Source organism: Penicillium waksmanii, assembly GCF_028829765.1.
Source record: "Penicillium waksmanii strain IBT 27052 chromosome Unknown utg000010l:1.0-3698451.0:1.0-3701458.0, whole genome shotgun sequence".
Taxonomy (NCBI): Eukaryota; Fungi; Ascomycota; class Eurotiomycetes; order Eurotiales; family Aspergillaceae; genus Penicillium; species Penicillium waksmanii.
The window spans coordinates 2258755-2281470 of record NW_026643256.1 but is presented as its reverse complement, the minus strand read 5'-3'; the positions used below and the strand labels follow the sequence as shown (position 1 = coordinate 2281470).

The 22716-nt window shown below is 47.8% G+C and overlaps 10 protein-coding genes across 10 annotated transcripts; 4 read left to right on the top strand and 6 right to left on the bottom strand.

The window, feature by feature from the left end:
- Nucleotides 1-158: 158 nt before the first annotated feature.
- On the bottom strand, nucleotides 159-2091 carry N7481_012789 (glycoside hydrolase family 32 protein; the record flags this gene model as incomplete). The annotated part of the gene is made up of 2 exons (XM_057272008.1): nucleotides 159-523; nucleotides 591-2091. 2 exons carry the CDS (start codon nucleotides 2089-2091, stop codon nucleotides 159-161), a joined length of 1866 nt encoding a protein of 621 aa, XP_057116196.1.
- An 863-nt stretch (nucleotides 2092-2954) lies between these two features.
- Nucleotides 2955-4494, bottom strand: N7481_012788 (glycosyl hydrolase family 43 protein; the record flags this gene model as incomplete). The annotated part of the gene is made up of 4 exons (XM_057272007.1): nucleotides 2955-3791; nucleotides 3859-3953; nucleotides 4011-4341; nucleotides 4408-4494. The coding sequence occupies 4 exons, from the start codon at nucleotides 4492-4494 to the stop codon at nucleotides 2955-2957; spliced, it is 1350 nt and encodes a 449-aa protein (XP_057116195.1).
- Nucleotides 4495-6936: 2442 nt separating this feature from the next.
- On the top strand, nucleotides 6937-8691 carry N7481_012787 (uncharacterized protein; the record flags this gene model as incomplete). Its single annotated transcript, XM_057272006.1, has 3 exons — nucleotides 6937-7200; nucleotides 7259-7555; nucleotides 7612-8691. The coding sequence occupies 3 exons, from the start codon at nucleotides 6937-6939 to the stop codon at nucleotides 8689-8691; spliced, it is 1641 nt and encodes a 546-aa protein (XP_057116194.1).
- Nucleotides 8692-8907: 216 nt separating this feature from the next.
- Nucleotides 8908-10152, bottom strand: N7481_012786 (zinc-dependent alcohol dehydrogenase family protein; the record flags this gene model as incomplete). The annotated part of the gene is made up of 4 exons (XM_057272005.1): nucleotides 8908-9085; nucleotides 9152-9509; nucleotides 9573-9654; nucleotides 9724-10152. The coding sequence occupies 4 exons, from the start codon at nucleotides 10150-10152 to the stop codon at nucleotides 8908-8910; spliced, it is 1047 nt and encodes a 348-aa protein (XP_057116193.1).
- Nucleotides 10153-12581: 2429 nt separating this feature from the next.
- N7481_012785 (GNAT family N-acetyltransferase) lies at nucleotides 12582-13178 on the top strand (the record flags this gene model as incomplete). The annotated part of the gene is made up of 1 exon (XM_057272004.1): nucleotides 12582-13178. The coding sequence occupies one exon, from the start codon at nucleotides 12582-12584 to the stop codon at nucleotides 13176-13178; it is 597 nt and encodes a 198-aa protein (XP_057116192.1).
- Nucleotides 13179-13321: 143 nt separating this feature from the next.
- On the bottom strand, nucleotides 13322-15712 carry N7481_012784 (CeGAL family transcription factor; the record flags this gene model as incomplete). The annotated part of the gene is made up of 5 exons (XM_057272003.1): nucleotides 13322-13585; nucleotides 13661-14255; nucleotides 14314-15342; nucleotides 15409-15500; nucleotides 15593-15712. The coding sequence occupies 5 exons, from the start codon at nucleotides 15710-15712 to the stop codon at nucleotides 13322-13324; spliced, it is 2100 nt and encodes a 699-aa protein (XP_057116191.1).
- Nucleotides 15713-16203: 491 nt separating this feature from the next.
- Nucleotides 16204-18046, top strand: N7481_012783 (uncharacterized protein; the record flags this gene model as incomplete). Its single annotated transcript, XM_057272002.1, has 4 exons — nucleotides 16204-16482; nucleotides 16554-16826; nucleotides 16884-17078; nucleotides 17129-18046. 4 exons carry the CDS (start codon nucleotides 16204-16206, stop codon nucleotides 18044-18046), a joined length of 1665 nt encoding a protein of 554 aa, XP_057116190.1.
- Nucleotides 18047-18276: 230 nt separating this feature from the next.
- Nucleotides 18277-19615, bottom strand: N7481_012782 (replication factor C subunit 4; the record flags this gene model as incomplete). Its single annotated transcript, XM_057272001.1, has 5 exons — nucleotides 18277-18502; nucleotides 18581-19003; nucleotides 19066-19165; nucleotides 19237-19457; nucleotides 19530-19615. The coding sequence occupies 5 exons, from the start codon at nucleotides 19613-19615 to the stop codon at nucleotides 18277-18279; spliced, it is 1056 nt and encodes a 351-aa protein (XP_057116189.1).
- A 593-nt stretch (nucleotides 19616-20208) lies between these two features.
- N7481_012781 (uncharacterized protein) lies at nucleotides 20209-20883 on the top strand (the record flags this gene model as incomplete). Its single annotated transcript, XM_057272000.1, has 3 exons — nucleotides 20209-20569; nucleotides 20641-20709; nucleotides 20786-20883. The coding sequence occupies 3 exons, from the start codon at nucleotides 20209-20211 to the stop codon at nucleotides 20881-20883; spliced, it is 528 nt and encodes a 175-aa protein (XP_057116188.1).
- A 164-nt stretch (nucleotides 20884-21047) lies between these two features.
- N7481_012780 (protein GET4) lies at nucleotides 21048-22350 on the bottom strand (the record flags this gene model as incomplete). Its single annotated transcript, XM_057271999.1, has 4 exons — nucleotides 21048-21637; nucleotides 21720-21872; nucleotides 21977-22233; nucleotides 22307-22350. The coding sequence occupies 4 exons, from the start codon at nucleotides 22348-22350 to the stop codon at nucleotides 21048-21050; spliced, it is 1044 nt and encodes a 347-aa protein (XP_057116187.1).
- Nucleotides 22351-22716: the final 366 nt, after the last annotated feature.

Here is a 22716-nt window from a genome sequence, read left to right as displayed (position 1 = left end):
ACTTCATTGTTCTGTATAATATTTATCCTCTTGGCTGCATATAGCAATTCGCATAAATTGGGGTTCAAGCAAATAATACCAATCATCAAGATCAATCACTTCGGTTTATTTCTTCAAATAATTATGAGATTTTGATGGCTAATGTGTATTGATTTGAATTATTGCGACCTTGCTTCGAGCCCATCCCAAGCTTGAGCTTCAAGGAGTATCGCCGGCTCGCCAGACTGGAAATTCGTTGCCTCGGCAAAGAATCTGATACCGAAGCATTGCTCCGAGGGATGGTAGATACGAGTTGAGATAACTGTCCTCTCATTCACAAAAACCTCGAGTACGCTCCTGTCGAAGAACGCATGCACGCGAAGCGTCTCTTCAACATCGTCGCCATGCTTACTGCGGAATGTGAAAAGCGTATGGGGTGCCGACTCATCTCCATGGTTGATCTCAGTGTTTGTTACTGGAGGTCGGCGGATCGTAAATGTTTCACTGTATGTATCCCAAGCAAGGATCGTCCGATGTTCAAAGTCTATCGCGCCCATATTAGTATCCAGAACCTAGCTAGGTGTTTTTAGTTTGTATACGAAGTCACTTACTGGCACTGTGTCCAATCTCGATACCAACCCTCTTACACGATTTCCCGACGGAGAATTTAGTCTGAAGTTCCCAACGAGAAGTCGCTAGAGGGATCTCAGCTTCGGAGGACACATTGAGAACTGCAGGTAAAGACATTCCGGTAAGTTGGCGCTCAATAGCACCAGCTCGAAGCCGAGAAAGTCGTGATTCTGGACTGATTCCTAACGTATGAATAGTAAAGGTGCCGTGCTCGGAGGAATCGGCAATCGTCTCAATCGAGGTAATAGTTTCCAGTCGCGAGCTGCGTGCCCTCTTCACATTATGCAATGTCATCATCCGGACGACACGAGGCAGCGATATCATACTGCTCCAACCCTGACGATGACGAGGACCATCAGGCAAATCCTCTTCCGTGATCCAGCCAAAAACGATGCGCTGGGAGGTCTGCGGGTCCCAGAAAGAATTGGCAGCGTATAAGCACCCGTGATCAAAATATCCAGCAAAGGCATAATCCGAAAGTGGCTCATTGATCGAGTTGTGCTCTTCGAGTTTGCGCGCTCTCACAGACATCCACATTTGACCCCGAGGATCTCTTTTAAAACGAGCCTGTCGGCGCGTCTCCTCGTTCGGATTTTCCGCACGCAGACACCCCTCAACTCCCATTATGACAAAGTCTCGCTCGTCACCGGAATCGTTGGCCAATGTCAGCAAATTCGATACCTCCCAATTGACGCCAAAATCACCGGACCAGCGTGATGGTCGAAAATTGAGGCCCACTTCTACCAATGGGCCGAGATATTCCCACTGACGAAGATCCTGGGCGTTGACTTTATAAACAAAGATAATTGGGGCTTTGCCTACAATACCACCGGCTGTTATCCCATAAAAGTTCGAATCTTTGTCGGTCGAGGCATCTCGGCATCCTCGGTTCCAGGTTGTGAGAAAGGGATCCCGCCATCCAGTCACGAAAAGGTGCTTAGGTGGTCCAGAGATGACAGGATTGCAATCCTGGCGCTGCCAGGTCTTTCCACCATCTTCTGACACAGAAAGACTGATTGATTCACAGCCATATGTATACGGTAATGTGAAATGAATCGGTAGATGACTGACAGACGAGTATATTATTGTCATCTTTCCAGGTTCGCCAAACACATCGGTAGACCGTAAACACCCGGTAAAGACACCTCGGCAATCATATTGAGCGGACGGCGTCATAGCTGGTTCTGGAGATGTTTCCCATGATACAAGATTCCTTGAAGTAGCATGTCCCCATGACATGTTGCCCCAATCGTTGCCCCAAGGATTCCATTGAAAGAAAAGATGGTATATTCCGGTGGTTGGATCGTAACCAAGACCACAGGGATCATTTATCCAGCCATGCGGAGCGGTCACATGGAAAAATGGCTTGGAAGTAGTAGCTTTTTCTAGAATTGGGTTCGATCCATCGACATGTTCTGAAGGGCAGAGGCGCTGCTCCTGCAGACCAGTGGCCACATCTGGTGAATCGAGAAGAACAGACATGTCAATTCCTTTGAAGTTGATTTGGGATAGAGCCGGATCAGTGTGATGATTCAATCAAAATGGTCAGGGTCGTAAGCAGGACCCCTTGGCAAAGCGGATCAATCACTTGAGAAATTAAATGCGACCGACTCGATCCCTTTCACAGGGGATTGCGTAAGAAAGTGCTCGTCGGATAAATGAGTGCAAGGGTTCGCATATGCCAATAGCAGTATGGACAATTTGACCGAGCCAGTTCCTCGAGAATGTCTTCTCACGAGCAGGACAGGATGGGAATTGGCCGGGACTTGGTCGGGGGTTGGCTCGGTGGATATCGATTGAAACGGAGGATTGTCGGCGAAACTTGAGTGCCCCGGAAAAGCAATGCTACCCCATATCTTGTCTGTATTGCATATGGAGTAGGCTTGAGCTCCCTTTGATCGATTTTCGTTGGACCTTCTTATTCGCTAAGGATCCGGGGTAGTTGAATTTGGGATTAGGGGAAATCCCAATACTCTGGCAGAACATGGATGGCTTCCCGCAAATAGTTGTGGATAGTGGCAGATCGGATTCCGGAAATGGTTATTTGAAAGTCGTTTTGAACTTGGCAAGGAACTTTCGGATCTCAATTAATACGAAATAATAAATACAGTTATATGAATGATTGATCTATCATCGTGCTTGATCCCGTGGATTCGGTCCAACTTGGAGTCGCGAGGCCCCTATAATTTTTGACTGGCAGAAAAAGCCATCACCCAGTTAGTTACATCAATCTACTTCCAACTTGTGGGAATAGGAAAAGAAAAGAAAAAAATAGATAAATAAAGAGGTACAAAGTCACAATTTCAAGCTTTGCTGTTATGCACCTTATTTCACATGTACTGCGACTATTCTGATGGAATTTCCACCTCATCGATGTCTGGGCCGTATTCAGTATCATATCCCTCGATAACAACCGTATTGGCCTTGCCTGCCTTTAGTTGAGTGTTTATAACGCTTCTCTTAACATTGCCTCCACTTGCTAAGAATGCGACCTTCTGAGCGGGAGAGTCATTGAATGTGACGTTGGCATACCGCGTTCCCGAGTCACCATTTCTATACTCGAACGTGATTGTGGTTGCTGTGGAATCACCGGCTTCGATGACACTCAACGTGACGCTTCCATCACTTGGCCCTCCAATATAGCCAGCTGCGTACCCTCCAGAGCAACCAGTACAACTAATGCTCTTCGCTCCCTCGGCATAGCTACCACTTTCTCCCTGAACTGTCGTATTGGATAGAGATGTCTGGAATCCAGATGAGGATCCAAGATTCGGGGCCCAGTGATCGTACCACTTCATAGTGACATCTGCGCCCGAGATTTCAAGTGGTAACCAGACATATGTGCTTGTCATAAGATCAGTGCTTACCCAACGATCTCCCATGTACATAGCCCGATTTTCATCGATGGAGAGCACGTAGTTTGTCTGAGAGGAGAACGTGTTGCTGCCAACAGGTGCAAATGTTTGCCAATCTGTCCATCCACTTCCGAGTGACTTCGATGTAGAGTAGACGTTGTCATTGTCTGACCAACCTGACAGATGCGACCCGAAAAGGTAGTAGAGACCATCGCGTTTCATAAGTGCTGGCGCTTCGATATTTCCTGGGTCCGGAAACAGATATGTCTCAGAGGATACGTTATGGTAGTCAGCCGTCAATTTGTAGATATGAAGTCCTTTTGGACGCTAGTGTCGCGAATTGATCAATTCTTAGCGGGCATATACAATCACCACGGGGACAGAGAATACATACGTCCTCGGAGATAAGATACCCAGATCCGTCGTCATCTTTAAACAGAGTCATATCTCTACTAGTATTTCCCATCGGCTGGAAGCTACCCAGGTAGTCTAGAACATTTCTTCAGCTATTTTCAGCGGACCATGTTGAGTTAGTTAGTCACTCACTATATTTCCCACAAACTGAGTCTCCCGTTGCCACGCCCACTTTCGCTTCGCCATAACTCGAGCTGTCAATATGGGCATAAAGCACATATTTCTTCGTGCTGTCATTGTAGATAACCTTCGGTCGCTCCACAACTCGTGAAGGGCCCAGATCGCCAGAAGCGGTTTGACTCAGGAGGGCACCGACATATTTCCATTGAACGAGATCGGACGAAGAATAACAGTTAATGTTCTGAAAGTAAGTACCATCTGTTTTATCCTCGCCGATCATGTAATAAATTCCATTCTCTTCGATGAATCCGGCACCATGGGCCTGTAGATGCTCCCCATTTGACTATATAAAAAGGCAAGGTTGTTACAACCAAGATCAAATCTAGTTTGTAACCATTAAAAGACTCACAGCAGTCCATGTTGCGCCAGGTACAAGCTCTAGGGCGGCCAGCGTGGGGCTTGCCAAGGCACCTAGCAAGACCAAGAGCAAATTCATGTCTGGAATTTTCATAAAAAAAACGGATCCGAATTCCAAGTGTGATAAGGCGTAGTAGATTGAAGAAAAGTCCAATATGGCGGGGGCATCATGGTAGTTTTTAAACAAGTCTCATTGAGATAACTAGCCCGAAGTCCGGACTGAAGGAAACCAACACCGGAAGATTTCCTATTGAAGGGGCAGCCAATATTCAGGAACATATTATGTTTTCGCATAATAGCCAATGAATTTACCTGTAGCTAGCGCCCGTGAATATGTACTCGTACCCCATTGCCAGGGTTCTCCGCAGACTTCCCCCACAGTGACGTGACATCTCACCATCAACTGTAACACTCCACCTGCCGATCAGCTCCGAGTAGGTATTGGTGTCAAGTAACGGCCAATCATTATTTCCTGCAAAAAACTATTCAGCGCAGGGGTTGTCTTGAACAGAATTTCTTAGCGGGGTTTTAGCTGAGAAATGAGTGGGAAGCGGCAGATCTCGAGCCGTGATATACTCCGGTAGCCCGATGAGTATTAGTTATATGGTTATAATGCTAGCCCCCAAATGCTAGAGGTGGGGCCTTGTAGAGCTTGCCATTGAAGTGTCTGTAGATGGATCTGATGAGTCCCTGACTCTTTAAGGGTACTATGTTTTATTTTGCCCTATCATTCACCAGGCGGGAATAATTTAGCATTTCAAAGGCCACATTTCCAAGGACTGAAAAGTACACTGTTCAGAATCAAGAATACGAGGGCAGTAAACACGGGCAACATCATTCTGTCAAGATACCATAATAACATTGCATTACTACAGTGGCGCCCGTTATTGCGTTCAGAGTTCAGGAACGTAGAGATGCTCTTTCAACCCCTAACATTTACTATGGATATTGCGTATTTATCCATACATTTCCTGATTTGACGTTAATAACACAAATCATGTAAGCATGGCTCAGTTGTAGTAAGCCATGTATTGTTACAGATCCAAAAATAAACAATCACGCCTACTAGGCTATCAGACGATTCAGACCCTTCCTCCAAAGGCGCATTCATGGTTTTGGTGCAAAACAGGAGAGCGCAAAGGGTCATTTTCGACATACAGCTATATGATAGAGACAATATGTGTAGCCGCCATATCTAGAAATGTGGTGTGCGCATTAGTTCAAGGTGTCGGGTTGTTGAATGTACTGGGCATATCTTATTCACCCACGTTGATGCCAGGGCTGATTCGTGTCACAAGAGAGCTAGAATATTAGAGTGACGCATAACGCTTCGGCGCTTAGTGTAATTACTGAGCTGCGAACTTATTTGATGCGGCGAAAGAGTAAGCACTGTAGAGGTGGCATATTTTGAAGCTATGCACGGCCTTAATTTCATACTAAGCTTGCAATCGACGTCAAGCGAAAGTCGTCATTTTTACTGATAAAGGCACTCGGGCTGTTGAGAAACCCGATTCAAAATGCATGGGTGCACATAATACAAGTTACATACTCGGTCACTATCATCCACCGCCACTTGTACCACCTCCAGTGCCGCCTTGAGCTGGTCCGGTACAACCAACAAAAGGTAGAAACTACGCAGTTAGTATGCTAATATATTAAAAGTGAGTAGAGAATCGGCTTACAACTGCCGCCGTACAGCAAAGCTTGTGTGATGGACTGCATCCACCTACAACTCACATTAGATAGAGATCCTAAAGAAGGGTGAGAGGGGCATACTAGTAGCAACCTTACAGCCCGTCCCGGCGCCGTAGAATTTCCCGTGTGGCTGCAGCGCTATCTCACAACACCAGCAGCCATTCACACCGACGGAGGGTTGCTTCTTCTCGAGGGCAAGGTTCTGTATTGGGGCTGCAAACGCCCAGCCCACGGTCAAGGGGAGTATCGAGATATATTCGAGACGCATAATACGTCGATAGTAATGGTTTCGATAATACTGCAATCGATTGCAGAAGACCAGGTCTAAGAAGAAGAGACGATTATCCTTGTCCTTTGAAGGTTATATACGTCGTGAATCATGAAGAGCTCAGATGGGTTCGTCTGGCCATCGCCACCTGGGCATGACCATGGCTAGATTCGACGGACCTGGCTAGACCTCTTTGCTGTCGAGGAGGACACTAAAGCTTAGCCCCAAGTCTCATGATAGGAGCCAGTCCCAAGATGGGAGCCCCGTAATCGCCACCTCCTAGTTTTTGAAAAACATGAGGAATCCAAGTCATTCGAAGAAGCTACTAATACTTAGAAGCCTCGCTTCTCTCCCATCCACAAAGGGTAAGCGGAGAGCGATGCGGTGAATAACCTTATACTTCAATTATGATTAGTCACCCGTTTTACCCCGTATTTTAGTTTTAGGAGAATCACGGGAGGCGCCCCGATCATCCCATGCTTCTCCAGTTTCTCCATGGGGAAATCCTCCACCCCGCTATGGCCCTGCGCAGACTGAGCACCCTGTATATAAATATCAATGCAGGTGGAGTCTCGTTTGCTCTCCAGAGCTTGCACTCCGACCGCCCTGCTTTCACACTGGGCTTGGTCCCTCCGTGCAGCCATGAATGTCGACAAGAATGAAATCGCCTCTGCGGAGGTTGAGCATGTGGATCCACGGAGATCAGAGAAAGGCGCTGTCAACTTTCTCCTGGTCTTTTCTTGTATAATATTCGGCGCGGCTTCGTTCATCTTCGGCTATGATGATAAACTCATCTCGCCCCTTGCGGCATTAACTCCGTTTGTAAGTGCATTCTCAATTGACCCTTGCCATTCAATCCAGGTATTAACAGCACTTTCAGGTTGCGAAATTCCAGGGACCCAACCCAGCAACCGGTAAATACGCTTTCACGGCCCACAATCAGGATCTCGTGTTCTCGATACCTTTAGTTGGCGCTGTATTCGGTGGATTGGTGGCCTCGCCATTGAATTTCCACTTTGGTCGCAAGTGGCCTGTGGTGGCGGCTTATATCATTTCAATTGGTGGAGGGCTACTACAAGTCTTCGCACCTAACTTAGGAGCTTTTGTGGGCGGTCGTTCTGTGAATGGTTTTGCCATGGGCATAGCTTTGGCGACTGCTCCCCTTTATGTTTCAGAGGTACAGCTCTTTCACTCTTGACCTGCTTGAAAATTTGATACTAATCGTTACTCCAGGTGGTACCTGTCTCTATCAGAGGTAGATGTGTCAGTTCGATCAACATTCTGAACCTTATAGCCGGTGTCGTAGGCACTGTCGTGGTATGGGGTACAAACAAACTGGGCGGAAAATTGGCCTATCAAATCCCTCTTGCTGTGCAAAGTGCCGTACCAGTCATTCTATTGATCTTGACAATTCCTCTACCAGAGAGCCCGGAATGGCTTATCTCCAAAGGAAATGTGGAACAAGCTCGACATAATTTGCGCAAACTCCGCGGCTTCAGTGATGAGAAAGTCGATGACGAAATTCAGCTCATAGAACTTTGTGAAAAATACAATCGCGAACTTCAATCCGAGGTCAGATTTTGGCATATCTTCAAACGAGAGCATCTCAAACGAACTATTGTGGCAGGCTCTTTCTTTTCCCTCAACCAAATTTCGGGTGTTATTCTCTCGACGACCTATACAACCGTGTTCCTCACCGAACTGGGTGTTGCAGATGCCTTCACATTGACTATCATTGCCTCATGTTGCACTTTAGCCGGTACAATCGCAGCACCATTGGTGATTGACCGCGTGGGCAGACGCCCAACCGCCTTCACTGGAATGAGTATTTTATTCGTGATCGATGTGGTCGCCGGCGCCCTCGCTTTTCAGAAAGAAAATAAGCAGGCGACCCTCGCAATTGCGGCGCTCTCCTTTATCTTCAATTTCTTCTGGGCATCTTCGTTCTTCTCACTCTCAAACCTGATGCCCTCTGAAATCGCCACTCCAAAGCTACGCCACTATACCATGTCTTATACTATCGCTTGCCAGGAAATAACCGCAGTCATCACCACCCTCGTTGTCCCACATTTGACATCGGCGGACGCGGCAAATCTCGGCGCGAAAACATACCTCATTTTTGCCGGGTGCATGGCCGCCATCCTTGTTTTCATGTACTTCTTCATGCCGGAAACACGTGGTCGCACTTTTGCCGAGATCGATGAGATGTACGCTGCAAATGTGCCCGCGTGGAAGTGGCGGTCTTATAAAACTTCTATCGAAGCGAGGACCGGTGAGAGGGCCCCGGACTCATTAGAGAAAATACGAACATAATCAATGGTATTTGTGATTTATTTCATTCCGATGGATATCTACATTTTTGCTTTAGAAATCTAAACTCATGCACAAATCGGATACCGTGGGCCTGCCGTGGGCTGGATGGAATATTTTATTCCGATGAAATGACTGTAAACCCAATTCCGACTCAGCTTCAAAGTGAAAGTCTATCTATCTAGAAGAATCCACCTGTCCCTTGCCTCGATCTGATGCTCACATCTTGATCACAACTTTGCCAATATGCTGACCGGAGTATAGGTGATCAAAGGCTTTCTGCGGATCTGCGAACGAGAAAATCTTATCATCAAGCAGAGGTTTCAGCGAAATCTTGTGGTCAGCCAAATACTTGCACAGGTTATCCTGGTCGATTTTCGAGCCGACAAAGATTGCTCTGCGGAGAAAGCTGCATTAGCACTGAACAGCAAGATCATCACCCGATGTTTGCAAAATCACTCACTTGATGGTGGCAGTATTCAGAATCAAAGGCGTGAAAGCGTCAGGGTAGCTATCCATCTGGAGTCCTCCCAGGATACCAATTAGGGAGATGGTACCTCTTCGGACGAGCGAATGAAGACTTTGGAGGATGGTAGTAGGTCCTCCCGTTTCAATCACAATGTCGACTCCTCGATTATTCGTCATACGCTTCACCTCATCTTCCCATTTCGGGTATGTCTTGTAGTTGATTGTTTCTATTGCACCGGGCGGCCCCAAGGCTTTAACTCTTTCCAGCTTTTCATCGGAAGAAGACGTAATGATAACGTGAAGGCCGGCACTCAAGCAAAGTAGCAAGGCGAATATACTCACACCCCCAGTACCTAGATGTATCTGTGTTTAGCGCCTATCTCCTCAATATCTGACCGAGAGGAGTTTGAGTTTACCTTGGAGAAGTACGGTGCCCTTTGCATTGGGCATATTCAAGCAGTTCCATGCGGTGGTACCCGAAATAGTCACACACGCGGCCTATAAGCCGAGATCAACCAACACAATTAGAAATGATTCTCGTATTGCTTGGTTTCCGAACACACTCACCTCCTCCCATGAGAGGTGCTCTGGCAAATGCACGAGTACACTCTGGTCGAAAATAGCGAATTCGCGCAACACGCCATCGATATCTCCACCTAGTGTTCTCTTCTCAATTTCAGTACCCTCTAGAGCATTGAGGTCAAAGATAGGAGCGACCCGATCTCCGATCTTGAAGCCAGATACATTATCTCCGAACGCGAGGACCTCAGCGGCGCAGTCAGATGCGGGGATACCTCGCTCAAGAGCAAAGCTTGGGTATTTGCCATTGAGCATGGCTACATCTCGATAATTGAGAGATACTGCTCGAATGCGAATCAATACTTCATCAGGGGTAAGCGAAGGAGGAAGTTCTTCTGTTACAGGCTGGACGATGAGAGGGGCTTCCCCGGAGGTACGGCGAAATACCTTGTAGCTTCTAGGAATAGGGAGCGACATATCTTAGGCTGCTTAGCATAAATTCTTCAAATTGAGCAGTTAAGATTGAACAGGGCATTGAGTCTTTGAGGACTAAATATATAGGCAGAAATTTGAGACTGAAATCCTGCAGGATCCGATATCTTCTGGGCATTATTAAGAGCTGAATAATCCATATCCATTTTGAGCCCCTGGCAGATGTCAAATGGCCCCCTTTTGGGCTAGTGTATCCTGTCGTAATCCAACGGTCTGCGGGGCAATTCTAACAACTCTGTCAAATATCTCAATGTATCGAGTTTCAATCGTCATTTCAATAGCCAAGAGTATATTTGCAGGAACTCAGGACCACTAGTGTAGTGTGTAGTAACCAAAAATGAACATAGCGAAAGAGATAAATACCCAAGGGAAAACCCCCACCAGTGCGAGTCTGCGAACTAGCTACGGCCGCTAGGGGTAGTAGGTAATAGAGATAGGATTGTTATTTGTAAAGAAAGAGATGCTTGAAGTGTTTCCTCGGGCAGGTCAGGCCTAAAATACATCGTGTAAGGATTTTGCAAAAATGGCTACCCTTAAAAATTTGGTAGGTCGAGCCTTGGAACCATATGACCTCGATATAATAACCTTGGAAGTACTGACCGCACCTTCCTCTTGAGCAGTTTCCTTCTTCCCCATAAATTACAAGTATTCACCTTCTTCATACCTCTCATCTTCAATATCTTCCCTCTTCCCTCTTTACTATATCTTCTTCCAACTTTATCACAACAAGTTTGGCAACTTAGTTCAAGAGTAAAGAAGAGTTCAGCATATATACTCTGCCATCTCAGAGGTGAAGGAACATTGTATCTTTATTTTCACAGACGTGTTTGAGCCCTGGGGTTACGTAGCATTTGAGGCTCTTAACGAAACAGTTAGTTATCTGTAAGTTGACAGAGCTATCTGATATTCAGAGGGCTTTTACTGATTCTTCTAGACGAACGTTAGACCTATACAACAATACTTTACGAATTAAGGTCAAGCTGGTCGACATATATATAATCACTGATCAGTGGCTTTACATAACGCTCTTCCAGTGGTGCTGGAAGGACCAAGTTATGACAGAAAACGTGCAAAACATACTGAAGTTCAAAGGCAACAAAAGTAAGTTATCTCATCATCCCCCATGCTTTCTGGTACAAAGCGATTGGAGCGAATTTTACAACAAATTTCTCGAAGATATTAATAGGCTCATCGTTGGGGGAGACTGTGAAAACAATATTGTAAACCTCATTAAATGGCGCGCGAGTCAACTGCATCGCTGGCACCATCGAAGTATACCGACGAGACCACGCAAACATTCCTCAACTCCTACACAAAGAGGTATGTACAAGACAAGATATTCAATTAATGGGTTACATACTAATTCCTTAACTTTCCAGGTCATTTTTCCATGCCCGGATCCCCCTACCCTTTCATTGATTCTGATTCGACGTATCGACTTGTTCGGACGATCCCTGTGGGCGTCGCCGGAAAAGGAAACGAAATACCAAAGTACCAATCTATGAAACTTGCCACTCTCCCGAGGTCGTCGTGTAGGATAAAGCCCCCGATTGTCAGAATTTGGAGAGCGTAATTGTCGCGTAGACTTGCTGCTAGCGGGATGTCATAAGGGTGGCGGAAAACAGCCACCAGTCGACGCTTCCGCTACCATCTGGTGCTGTTATTTTTCTTCATTGATGCCATCCTCACTCATGAAAACAAATGTAGCATTAATTAATATGTTACTATTAATCGAAGTCTTAGGTCTCTCAGAAATTGCTGTATCGAATTAACATAATATGGGGAAATGCGTTACTTTACAGCTACGCTGATACTTCTAAGGTTATACCAAAGTGCCAATACTAGGTTAGTGGCTTTGTCTCTATGTCGCTTCATTCATTATTGTGAAGGCTACAAGGAAGAAGCAAGGCGGGCATATAATAAGCAGTAGAGCAAGCATTGAACAGACATGTCTGGCAAAACCTGGCATGTAGGTAATAGCTGATCACAATAGCCATTAAAGTGGACAAATCCCGCTGAAGCTCTACCTATTCACAATTTACCCCGATTTGGCTCAGACTTTACTATGTAAAAACAGTAAGGCAGCCAATAACATCCAGGACGGAGAGAGAGAACGAGCCCTAAATAGTCACCTTTCATGCAATACCTCTGTAGAAATGGATGAGCCATTCTAAATAGTCCAATTAATCAGATAAGTATTTTAAACGTGACTCATCTATCTTTTCACCAATTAGTTAGCTATGGAATTTAACTCCGTACTACTGCTTCCTACTATTCCTTTTTAGGTCCTACTATTCCTTTTTAGGTCCCCTACTGAAATATCAGATCGATCGCCTGCACTATAAATACTACCCCCGCATTATGAAGTAAGGGATCTAACGAATCAATAACCAACTTGAACTACTACTAGTTAAATGCAAACCTCCCGACTCAAACTAGTCCGGCTAACCGAAGACCACGTCCCCGGCTACCACGCCATCTGGTCCGACCCATTCACAACCCGATGGAGCCCTCACGGCCACTGCGCAACACTGGAGGATAGTCGAGAGTGGATGTCAGCTCTGCTTCCCGACGTCAACCCCAAGGGGGTCAATTATGCAGTGTTACTGCGCGCCGATCTCGATCTCGACGTGGAAGTTTTAAAAGCGCGGAGTCCCGACAACAATGCAGTCCTCCGACCCGGCGGCTTTCTGGGATGGGTTGGGACGTGGACGTCCCAGCCGAGGCCGGAAGTTGGCCTTATCTTTCACCGATCGACGTGGGGACTGGGATTTGCTACGGAGGCCTTGAATGCTTTTTTGGAACTATTTTGGAAGGAAAGGCCCGAATTTGAGCATTTGGAGGCGTGGTGTGATGAGGAAAATGCTGCTTCGAGTAATGTTTTGCGGAAATGTGGGTTTCATCTTGTGGAAACAATTAAGGGGGATTATACTTTGAAATGGATGGTGCCTGAGTTGAGGAATAGTCTACATTTTCGCGCTCGGAAGCCTGATAGTAGTAGTACCACCTAGGTGATACTGGAAATGAGGATGAGAGGACTCATTCAGGATGACGGAACTTGAAGCAGTCGCGTCTTTCAGGCGATGGGCATATGTGTACAGGTTGATATTTGCATATATTCATACATATAATCGATATACATATTGCAGCCTAGCTATAATTGTGTAGCCCAAGCTATCTTTCCACTTGTAATCTGTAGCGACTGAAGGTGGGCCCTATATTTTTCCAAGAAGGGGTGATTTCCACCTCGGAAACTGTGCAGTAGTAACAGGAAATCCTCAGCCAGAGTCTGCGGGTTCGAAGTGGTGGGTATCGAGTCGGTGAAATTGCCCAATGGCGCCATTCCGGTCCCATAGGGTGGGTTGACGTTACAGAGAATATCGGTCGCGCTAACTGCAATATCATATAACTTCTCGGTCTTAATAAGAAAAGAGGTTGGTTAGCATTTTCCCAAATCTGAGTCCACATGGTCAGAGGTGATAGTGGAACATACAAATCCAATCCCGTGGGCTTCCATCGAGCTAAGTTTCAATGATCGGCAGAGTTGTAATGTTGATTCAGCGACAGAGACGGCATAACCAAACGTGAGATCAGGTCGCTCAGAATGTGACCGCAAAAAGCCATGATTTAGACATAGAAGCCAAACACGGTTCTGAATCCACCTCTGAGTGATGAATACGTCTGCGGCCTGCGTTTCACGCAATCCCATGGCCAGAAGAGCATTGTTGTCATTTCGATCCCCTCTTGCTTTCTCGAACCAGTCGTATCCCTTGAATCGCTCGGCTTGACTGATTTTTTCTAGACTGTCATACATCGACAATGCTTTGGCCTCGGTGAATCTTGTGCAGAATCCCTTGCTGATGTCGCATCGTTGGTTCCAGCAGTGTATGATGTCTTCGTCGATGACATCGAATAACTCCATCAGTCGAGCTAGGCCCATCATCCCCTCGGCATCTTTCTCGTTGTGAACGATAATACCCGAGACTAGACTGTGAGTTGCATTGTGAAGAAAATCGTGTACGGAGCGCATGCTGAATCCTGGTTTTCCGGAGAATGTTACCGGATGAAGCCGCTGAAGAGCATATGCTCTATAGTGGTATTGTCAGTATCTTTGACGCATTTAAAATCGGACATTAGAGATCATACCTTTCTGTAATTGACAAAACAAGATATGTCCGCAATCGTTGGCCCTTTTCATCCCCAGTTAAGTCGCGATAGGATTCAGGGTCATTGAGTCCGAGTGTGGAGGCTAGATCTAACGACTCTCGCAACCGAAGCCATGCAGCATTGTGCTGATTGCTACCAAAGAGACAACCGAAAAGGAAGAAACTTGTCAGAACTGCCTCAATGGTAGGGTTTTCGCCAAAGTCGGAACAGCTCCGCATTTTGGTGGCCTCGTGCATCATGGAACGTGCCTGTGTGGCACGTGACGAAGTTGTTGCCCGCTCGTTGATCTCGATTGGTTGCGTCAACGAGAACGCACACAGTGAAAGCAACATTGCTCCGAACTGGGGATTTTTGCGATGCTCCTGAGACATCATGCGGGTGAAGAGGGAAGAGCGACTGAGAACCGGAAGGGTGGGGTGTAATCGGTCGAAGTATACATCGATCCAGGGTATCATGTTCGATTCATTGATAGCCGCAGGCCAGAATTCGTCTGCGTCTTGGCTATCAGATTGGATTGATGATCCCACAGCTGGGGAGAATGCCATCCTTTGATGGTCCTGTGGGGACATATTCATGGCCGAGGCATCGGGGACTGGTTGAATGATGGAAGGGAGAGATGGTTTGAGATATATGTTACTTCCGGGAAATTCGAAGATTGGTACTTGGGTGCCCAGGTGGTCCGGAAGCCAGTATTCGACGTCTTGCCGGTCGTTCCAACCCACAGCAGCACTGTTGGCATGTGAGTCCATAGACGCGGCATCGGCGGCCCAGGCGTCTACGACGGCTGATGATTGAGCGGATGGTGCTAGTATGGCTGCTCCATCCATTGGCATCGTGACTTCGCCATGGGGACCTGCCCAAGATGTCCCCGGTATGGACACGGGCCGGCCGGGTTCCACCGACGAGGTCGGGACATGATATTGGAAAGATTCTTGTTTGGCGATCGGAGTCTCGGAGGGATCTCGAGAGATGATATGAGTTTGCTGCTGTCGAATTTGCGACACGCGACTACAAGCATGGTCAGAGCAGTGCCTTCCGGCGCGTCGGCGCGATCATGTCATGACTTTGACTTACTGGCCCGTTGGACCGCGCTTCTTCTGCGGCTGGAGAAATGTACAATCAAAGCCCATCGCTTGACAGGCCTTGCAGGGTTGCGACAAGCTACACTGTCGGAAGGATTAGCGCCCGTGTTGGCGGTCGGCCGGGAGAGCCAGGGTTAGGGGGTTACTGAGGGGCCGACTCGGAGGAAATGAAATACCTTGATCTTGCGGAACTTGCATTGGTCGCAGGCCCGCTTTGCGATGCTGGCGGCATGCTTATTGCGGGCGCGAATGGCACCGGGGGCACCCCCGGACGGCGATCCTGTTGTAGAAGCCATCAGGAAGCCTCCGTGGCTCCATGAAGCATCGAGATGAAAGGCGAGACGTGAGATGGGGTGTGTCGAGGTTGAAGATCTCCCGACCCACTTCGACCTCGACGGTTGGGAATTCCCCGCCTGGAAAATACACCGCGAACGGAGGAAGAGCTTAGTTGGTACTAGAGCTGGCTCAGCGTTGGCCATGTTTCTCAGGAATCAGCTAGAACTAAAATCATAGACTAAAATCATTAAAATAACTCAAAATCAAAATCAAAATTAAATCCGGGGTGACTCCAACAGGGCCACGAGACTTCTCCAACTGCCACATAACTACTAGTGCAGTACTCTACTCTACTCTACTCTGCAATCCCCCCCACCTTTGCCAATGACTCCATTCTTAGATAGCCGGTCGCCTTGCCGAGCCGCTGAAGCGGAGTCCTGTGTCCGCTACGAACTATTTAAATGCTTGGTTTTTCCTTGAAAATTGAGACTAGATTAACGCATCAAACATAATGGGGTCCACACACCAATCCTGGGAGCAGATTGTCTCCCAAAAGCGTACTGCAAGAGACCAACTACTCGCGCCATATTTGATCGATAATATCGAGCATCGAGGGCCCCGGGTCTTGAATGTTGATCAGCGCAGTCGTTTGGAGAACGATCCTCAAGTTCAGAAAATCACTGATATTGATAACATCGTGGTTCTGTTACAGTATCTTCAAAAAGGGGAGTTGACAGCGGAATCAGTGATCAAGGCGTATATCAAAAGAGCTGTGGTGGCACATCAACTGGTAACTTAACTTGTCCTTTATATTCTCCTTTTCCCTCCTATTTAATACAACTGATCTAATCGTAAAACAAGACCAATTGCCTTACAGAAGTTTGCTTCACAGAAGCTTTGGAACAAGCGAAGGCTCTCGATGCCGAATTTGAGATAACTCGCCAGCCCAAGGGTCCTCTACATGGTATACCAATTACCTTAAAAGATCAATTTAACGTTAAGGGTCTCGATACCACAATTGGATATGTCGGCAGGTCATTTTCTCCAGCAGACGAAGATGCAGTCTTAGTCCAGATGTTAAAGAACATGGGCGCCATCATCATTGCGAAGACAAATCTCTGTCAAAGCATCATGGTTAGTCAAACTACCACGCAGCTAATGACAACGACTTGAACTGACTATGTCCTCTAGTGGGCTGAGACCGAGAATCCACTCTGGGGACTGACAACAAACGCCCGAGACCCTTCTTTCACACCAGGAGGCTCTACCGGAGGCGAAGGACCACTGCTCGCTTTGCACGGCTCTATTCTGGGCTTTGGAACCGACATTGGAGGCAGTGTTCGCATCCCACAGAGCGTCGCAGGCCTTTATGGCTTAAAACCCAGCGTAGGCCTCTTCTTTCATTCATCATGTAACTCAAAATTTCCCACATATAGTTCACTCACAATCTTCAACAGAGCAGTCGATTCCCTTACCACGGCCTTCCCGTGTCCACCGAAGGCCAGGAACACGTTCCATCATCTGTAGGTCCAATGACCCGGGACCTCGCATCGATCTGCTACATCACACAGCTCGTAGCAAACGCCCGACCCTGGGATCTAGACCCACGCTGCGCACCACTCCCCTGGAACGAACTATCATTCCGAGAAATTCAACAGCGACCACTCGTCATCGGACTAATTCTCGACGACGGAGTCGTGAGAGTTCACCCACCCATCGCCCGGGCTTTACAAGAATTATCCGCGACACTGAAAGCTCACGGCCATGAAATTGTGATCTGGGATACATCCGACCACGCGACTGCGATTGAAATAATGGATCAATACTACACAGTCGATGGCGGCGAGGATATTCGACGCGATATCGAAGTCGCGGGCGAACCTTATATTCCCCACGTCGAAGCTTTGGTTAATCGCGGCAAACCAATCTCCGTATACGAGTATTGGCAATTGAATAAGCGCAAGACTGCTGTGCATAAGAAATATCTTGATAAATGGAGTGCTGCCCGTTCGGATTCGGGGAAGCCTGTGGATATATTGTTGAGTCCGACACTGCCTCATACGAGTGTTCCGCATCGCAAGTTTCGTTGGGTCGGGTATACGAAGATTTGGAACTTTCTTGATTATCCGGCTTTGACGTTCCCTGTGGATCGAGTCAGAGTGGATAGGGACCAGGGACCCGTGGAGCCATATGCGCCGAGAAATCCGGTTGATGAGTGGAATTGGAATCTTTATGATGCGGAGCAGGTGGATGGATATCCTGTGAATTTGCAGATTATTGGGAGGAAGTTGGAAGAAGAGAAGGTGCTCGGGGCAGCGACTGTTATTGAGAAGATCTGGAAGAGCCGTAGCTAGATCATCATCTTTCTAAGCATGCATTAGATATACTAGTAAGAGGCAAGTTTGAAACTTGAACTATATCTACCTGGGCATCACCCCTACTTATCTACTCAGGCACGAGCTTCAAAATCCACAACATAATTCATAATAGGAAGAGGCCAGACCTAGGGTCCACCTCCAATTTATTCAATGCACTAATCAGACACCGCCAACGCCACTAGAAAATGCTGTTGGATATCGTATTTTTATGCTCTGGGAGGCACGAAGAGCTCGGGCTTCATGTTGATTTTGCAGAGCTTCGAGATACACCCGCTCAATTGAAGTAGCGACTGCACACCGTCGAGGATACGCATGTGAGTGAATCCAATCTCGCGAACAAATTCCAGCTTGGAGTGCTCCGAGAGAGTGGGAATAGTCTTTGTGACTCGGAACATGGTGCTGATAATATCGTGGGAGGAGTATCCGAGAGTCCTATCAACAAATTGTTAAAAAAAAAAACGAAACCAAAGACAGACTGATTAAGTTTTCAAGGAAAAAGAAACAACTTACCAGAGCTCATTAAGTCCCTCCAGAGCCGCGTCTACTTTACCTTCCCAGCAAGCCTTGATCATGGCTTGAACCTTGACTGGATGAGGGCTATCCACGACACGGAACACATTATCGCCACTGACGAAGCCAAATCCAGACCAGGTACTTTGCAGATTGTTGATTGCTTGTCGCATGTCGCCCTCGGCGCTGAAAACGAGTGCGGCAAGACCGTCATCCGAGGATTGGATTTTCTCCGCTTCACAGATTTGTGTCAGTCGCTTCACGACTTGGGCGTCTGTCAGACGAGCGTAGCGGAGGATGGCGCAACGGGACTGGAGAGGCTCGATAATTTTGTTCGATTGGTTGCAGGCGAAGGCGAATCGTGTTGTCGTTGAGTAAATTTCCATTGTACGGCGCAGAGCTTGTTGGGCACCGGGTGTCATGCTTTACAATGGTTAGCGTGGGTAGGGTATGGTAGGGTATATCTAGAAGTCGTCGTGACTAACCTATCAGCTTCATCAAGAATCACAAGCTTGTGACGTCCCTGCGGGAGGGTGACCTTCTTTTGAGCAAAGCCCTTGATACGGTTGCGAACCACATCGATACCTATTTAGAGCATCAGAAACACATATTCCCAGGTATCCATAGCAAGAAGTGTAAGAATCGTCCAATCTGACCTCTTTCATCACTAGCATTCAGCTCCAAAACAGCCTCTTTATACGAATCACCCAGCAATTGTCGGGCCAGGCAGAGAACCGAGGTCGTCTTTCCAATACCGGGCATGCCGGAGATGATAACGTGAGGCATATTTCCATCTTTGGCAATGATTTTTAAGCGTTCAATTGTTTCCGTGTTGCCGACGATGTCATCGAGGAAAACGGGGCGGTATTTCTCTACCCTGCAGCGGAGAAGCAATGAAAAGTTAGCCAACGTACGCACGCTCGTGTCACGCCACATGAGGTGTGGTTACCAAGGAAGCTCGTAGTCCACATGAGCACCTGTAGTAACAGCTTTGGCGCCATTTTGCGCACTCGAGGAAGATTCGGCTTGTGTCATATTGGGTGATTTGGGGGGTGGGGAGAAGCGGTAACGTTTAATTGCAGAGACGCGAGAGGGTTCCCTCGCGCGCGTGTTGCGATAACGGCTTATCAGCTGGCACCACCCGGGACTCCCTTCCTGTAGGGACTGTAGGGTAGGGTACCATTGAGGTCTGTACCTACCCTCCTAAGTTAACCATTGGACACCAGACAATAAGCTGAACATCCATGGGCAACTGGTCTATCACTACACTTTCTATCTTTGCGCAGTCATTCGCTAACAGAATCTTGTTGCTGGTCGATCAGCCTTGATATCCCATCTTTCTGCCGTTCGCGGCCCATTCCTCCATCAACTTTCCTCCCTAGGGTCTCCACAAGCTATTCTTATCCCCAGCAAACAGTCAGAGAGAGCAGTCCACTCTGACAAACATAGTCTATCGATACAGAGTGTGATATCTCTCATTCATTTACTCCTTCAACACGTGTTCATTCGACACTCGACGTGATCCATCCCCACCAGCAACAAGAACCGCGTTTCCTCGTACACTCCCATCGCAAAACACCACGCCAGTCAACCCTATCCACCGGACTCTGTCAAAACCCGCATCCATGATGGGCCAACCAACCGTCCGTTCCAATATATTCCAACAAGGCCTCAGCCGTCGCCCGGCCTCAGCAGGACCGCCCAATGGCAATATGTCATCGGGGAATAATCCACTCGCAACTCGCCCTTCGCATTCGCACAGGCTCAAACCGACCACGACCTCGGACTCTTCCTCTTCTCGCGGCATCAAAATGTCAGAGAACAAGGATATCGTGGTCAGAGACAAAAACGGCGGCTATAAACTTGAGGTACCCGCTTTGCCGAATGGACTGGTTGGTGAGGATGGTGAAGAGCTGGGTGAACTTGATCCAGATGAGTCGGGTGAAATGGGTCTTGAGGCGACGGGTATGGGTGGACGTGATAAAGAAAGTATGTTCCTTGGATCGAAGGGGGGGGTGTTTGGAATGAAAATCATTCGTGAACTAATGATGATGATCTAGAATTTGACGCCGCACTCGTTGAGATGATGATTCGTCATCGGAATAGGCAGACTAGTGGTGAACCTGATGGTAGGTTACAAGTTTTGAAGAAAATCGGCTTTCACCCTCTCCCTCACTCTTCGAACTGCTGCTAATACGTTCCCAGAAATTTTGGATATTGTCCACCAAAGTTTGCGCAAAAAGGCCGCGTCCTTGGATGATGATAGTTGGATGTTCGAGCCAGAAAAGGACATTGTGTTCTAAAGAAATCTTCAATTATGCGCTACAGGTGTTCTTCATTGTTCATTACACTTTGGATTTGGGTATGTTCAACAATGCCCATGAGACATTCTTTCTCTCCAACGAGGCGGGTAGGCAGGCAGAGCAGCCCGCGACTCGATTTGTACCAGACGTCACATCACATCACTCTAATCGAGCTCCATACTGGAAGGAGGTGCAGCCTCGACCTTCTTCGCGGGCTTTTGAGCCCGTCTCCCACCAGCATTATCCTGGCCACCTTGACCGCCGAAAAGCATATTGCTCATCATATCCATGAGAGGGTTACCCTGGCGAGGTATCTTGATACCGAAATACTGCTCGCCAATCTGGGCCAGGAACTCATCCCAAATGCCAATGTCCCGGATCTGCGCCGCGTAGTGCGCAGTCAACTGTTTGAACAGATCCGCGCTTCCGCGCTGGACGGTCAGCAGCAACAAGCTGATGAAGTTGAACAAGGGTAGTGCGGGGTACACGCGGGCATCGGAGCTTGAGCTGCTGACGTCCTGCACGGTGAGCGAAGGGTTCGATGTTGAGAGTCGGGTGGTGAAGATGAGCAGGGCTTTGTTGGCACTGCGGAGGTTGCCGGTTAGGAGGTATGGGAAGACTGCGCGCGATGCGTAGATGGCTGCGGTGTGCGGCTCGTCATGGGTGTACCACTCGTATTCCAGCTTGGCCAGTGTCTCTGCCGATTCCGATGTTCCTAGAATAAGATGCTTCTCGGCGTCATACGGCTCGTTCTCTGCATGAGAAATCGAGTTAGAAAGTCCAGGACAAAATAAACCGCAGACCTAAGACCTAAGACCTAAGACCGAATAACATACCTTCCGCGTAGACCGAGCCTACAGCATGGTGCAGGTCTGGATCACCTCTCTCCAGCGGACCGAATCGGCTACTCCACCCCATCATCTCTTGAATAAAGCGCTTTCGTGTAGGTTCGTCCGAGGGGAACTCGCGCAGAAGTTCGATCAAGCGCTCTGTCAACGGGTGTTAGCTATTTTGTTGTCGCTGGGCCGGTCCCTCCATAAACCTCCAACATCAAGAGATCATGATCATCCGCAAGCCTTCCGAGAAAACTTACTCTTTCTAGCCCGGCCCTCGGTATCATTGTCCTCTCCTGAAATTTCCCACTCGGCCTTATTGTAAACCTCCACCACCAACATGATTGCCAGATCACCACCACTGGCCGAGGCACCCTGCTGGGCACCGGCTCTTAGCAGAGCCGTCGCACCCCCAGCTAGAAGATCGGCGGCCGCATCGTAGTTCGACTGTTTGATATAACGCACTGCGATGGTCCGCAGCTGTTGGTGTGCTTCGTAGTAGGCGCCGTCCGCGATCCTAGGAAAGAATGTGGGCGTTAGCAACTGAATGGTGTCCCGTTCCACAAAAGAGCAGAATGCGGTGATCTCACTTCTCTCGCTGGCGGGCGATGACCTTTTCAATGCGAGAGGTCATCGTGAGATTCTATGAATCGAATCGAATCTTAAAGAGTCGATGTAGAGATGTTAGAATGGAAAGTAAGTCAAGTTCAGTTGAGGCCCGAGTTCGCAAAGCGAGATGAGGGAGGTTCGCGGGGAGTTGCAGTTGCAGCAAGTCGAAAGTTGGTGGGGAACGCGGCAGCAGCTCCATGCACAAAAGTTAGGTACAACCATTGACATTACATTTTCTTCCGCGCTGCCAGACCCGACTGCGATCTTCTTAGTTCATATATCTCTTTAATCTCTCAGGGTTGTTCGTGGTCACTCCATCTACGCAGAATTGAATCTATCGCAAGAACACCTCTCAAGCGCGCCCCTTGCGACGAACTCCGACCCAACCCAG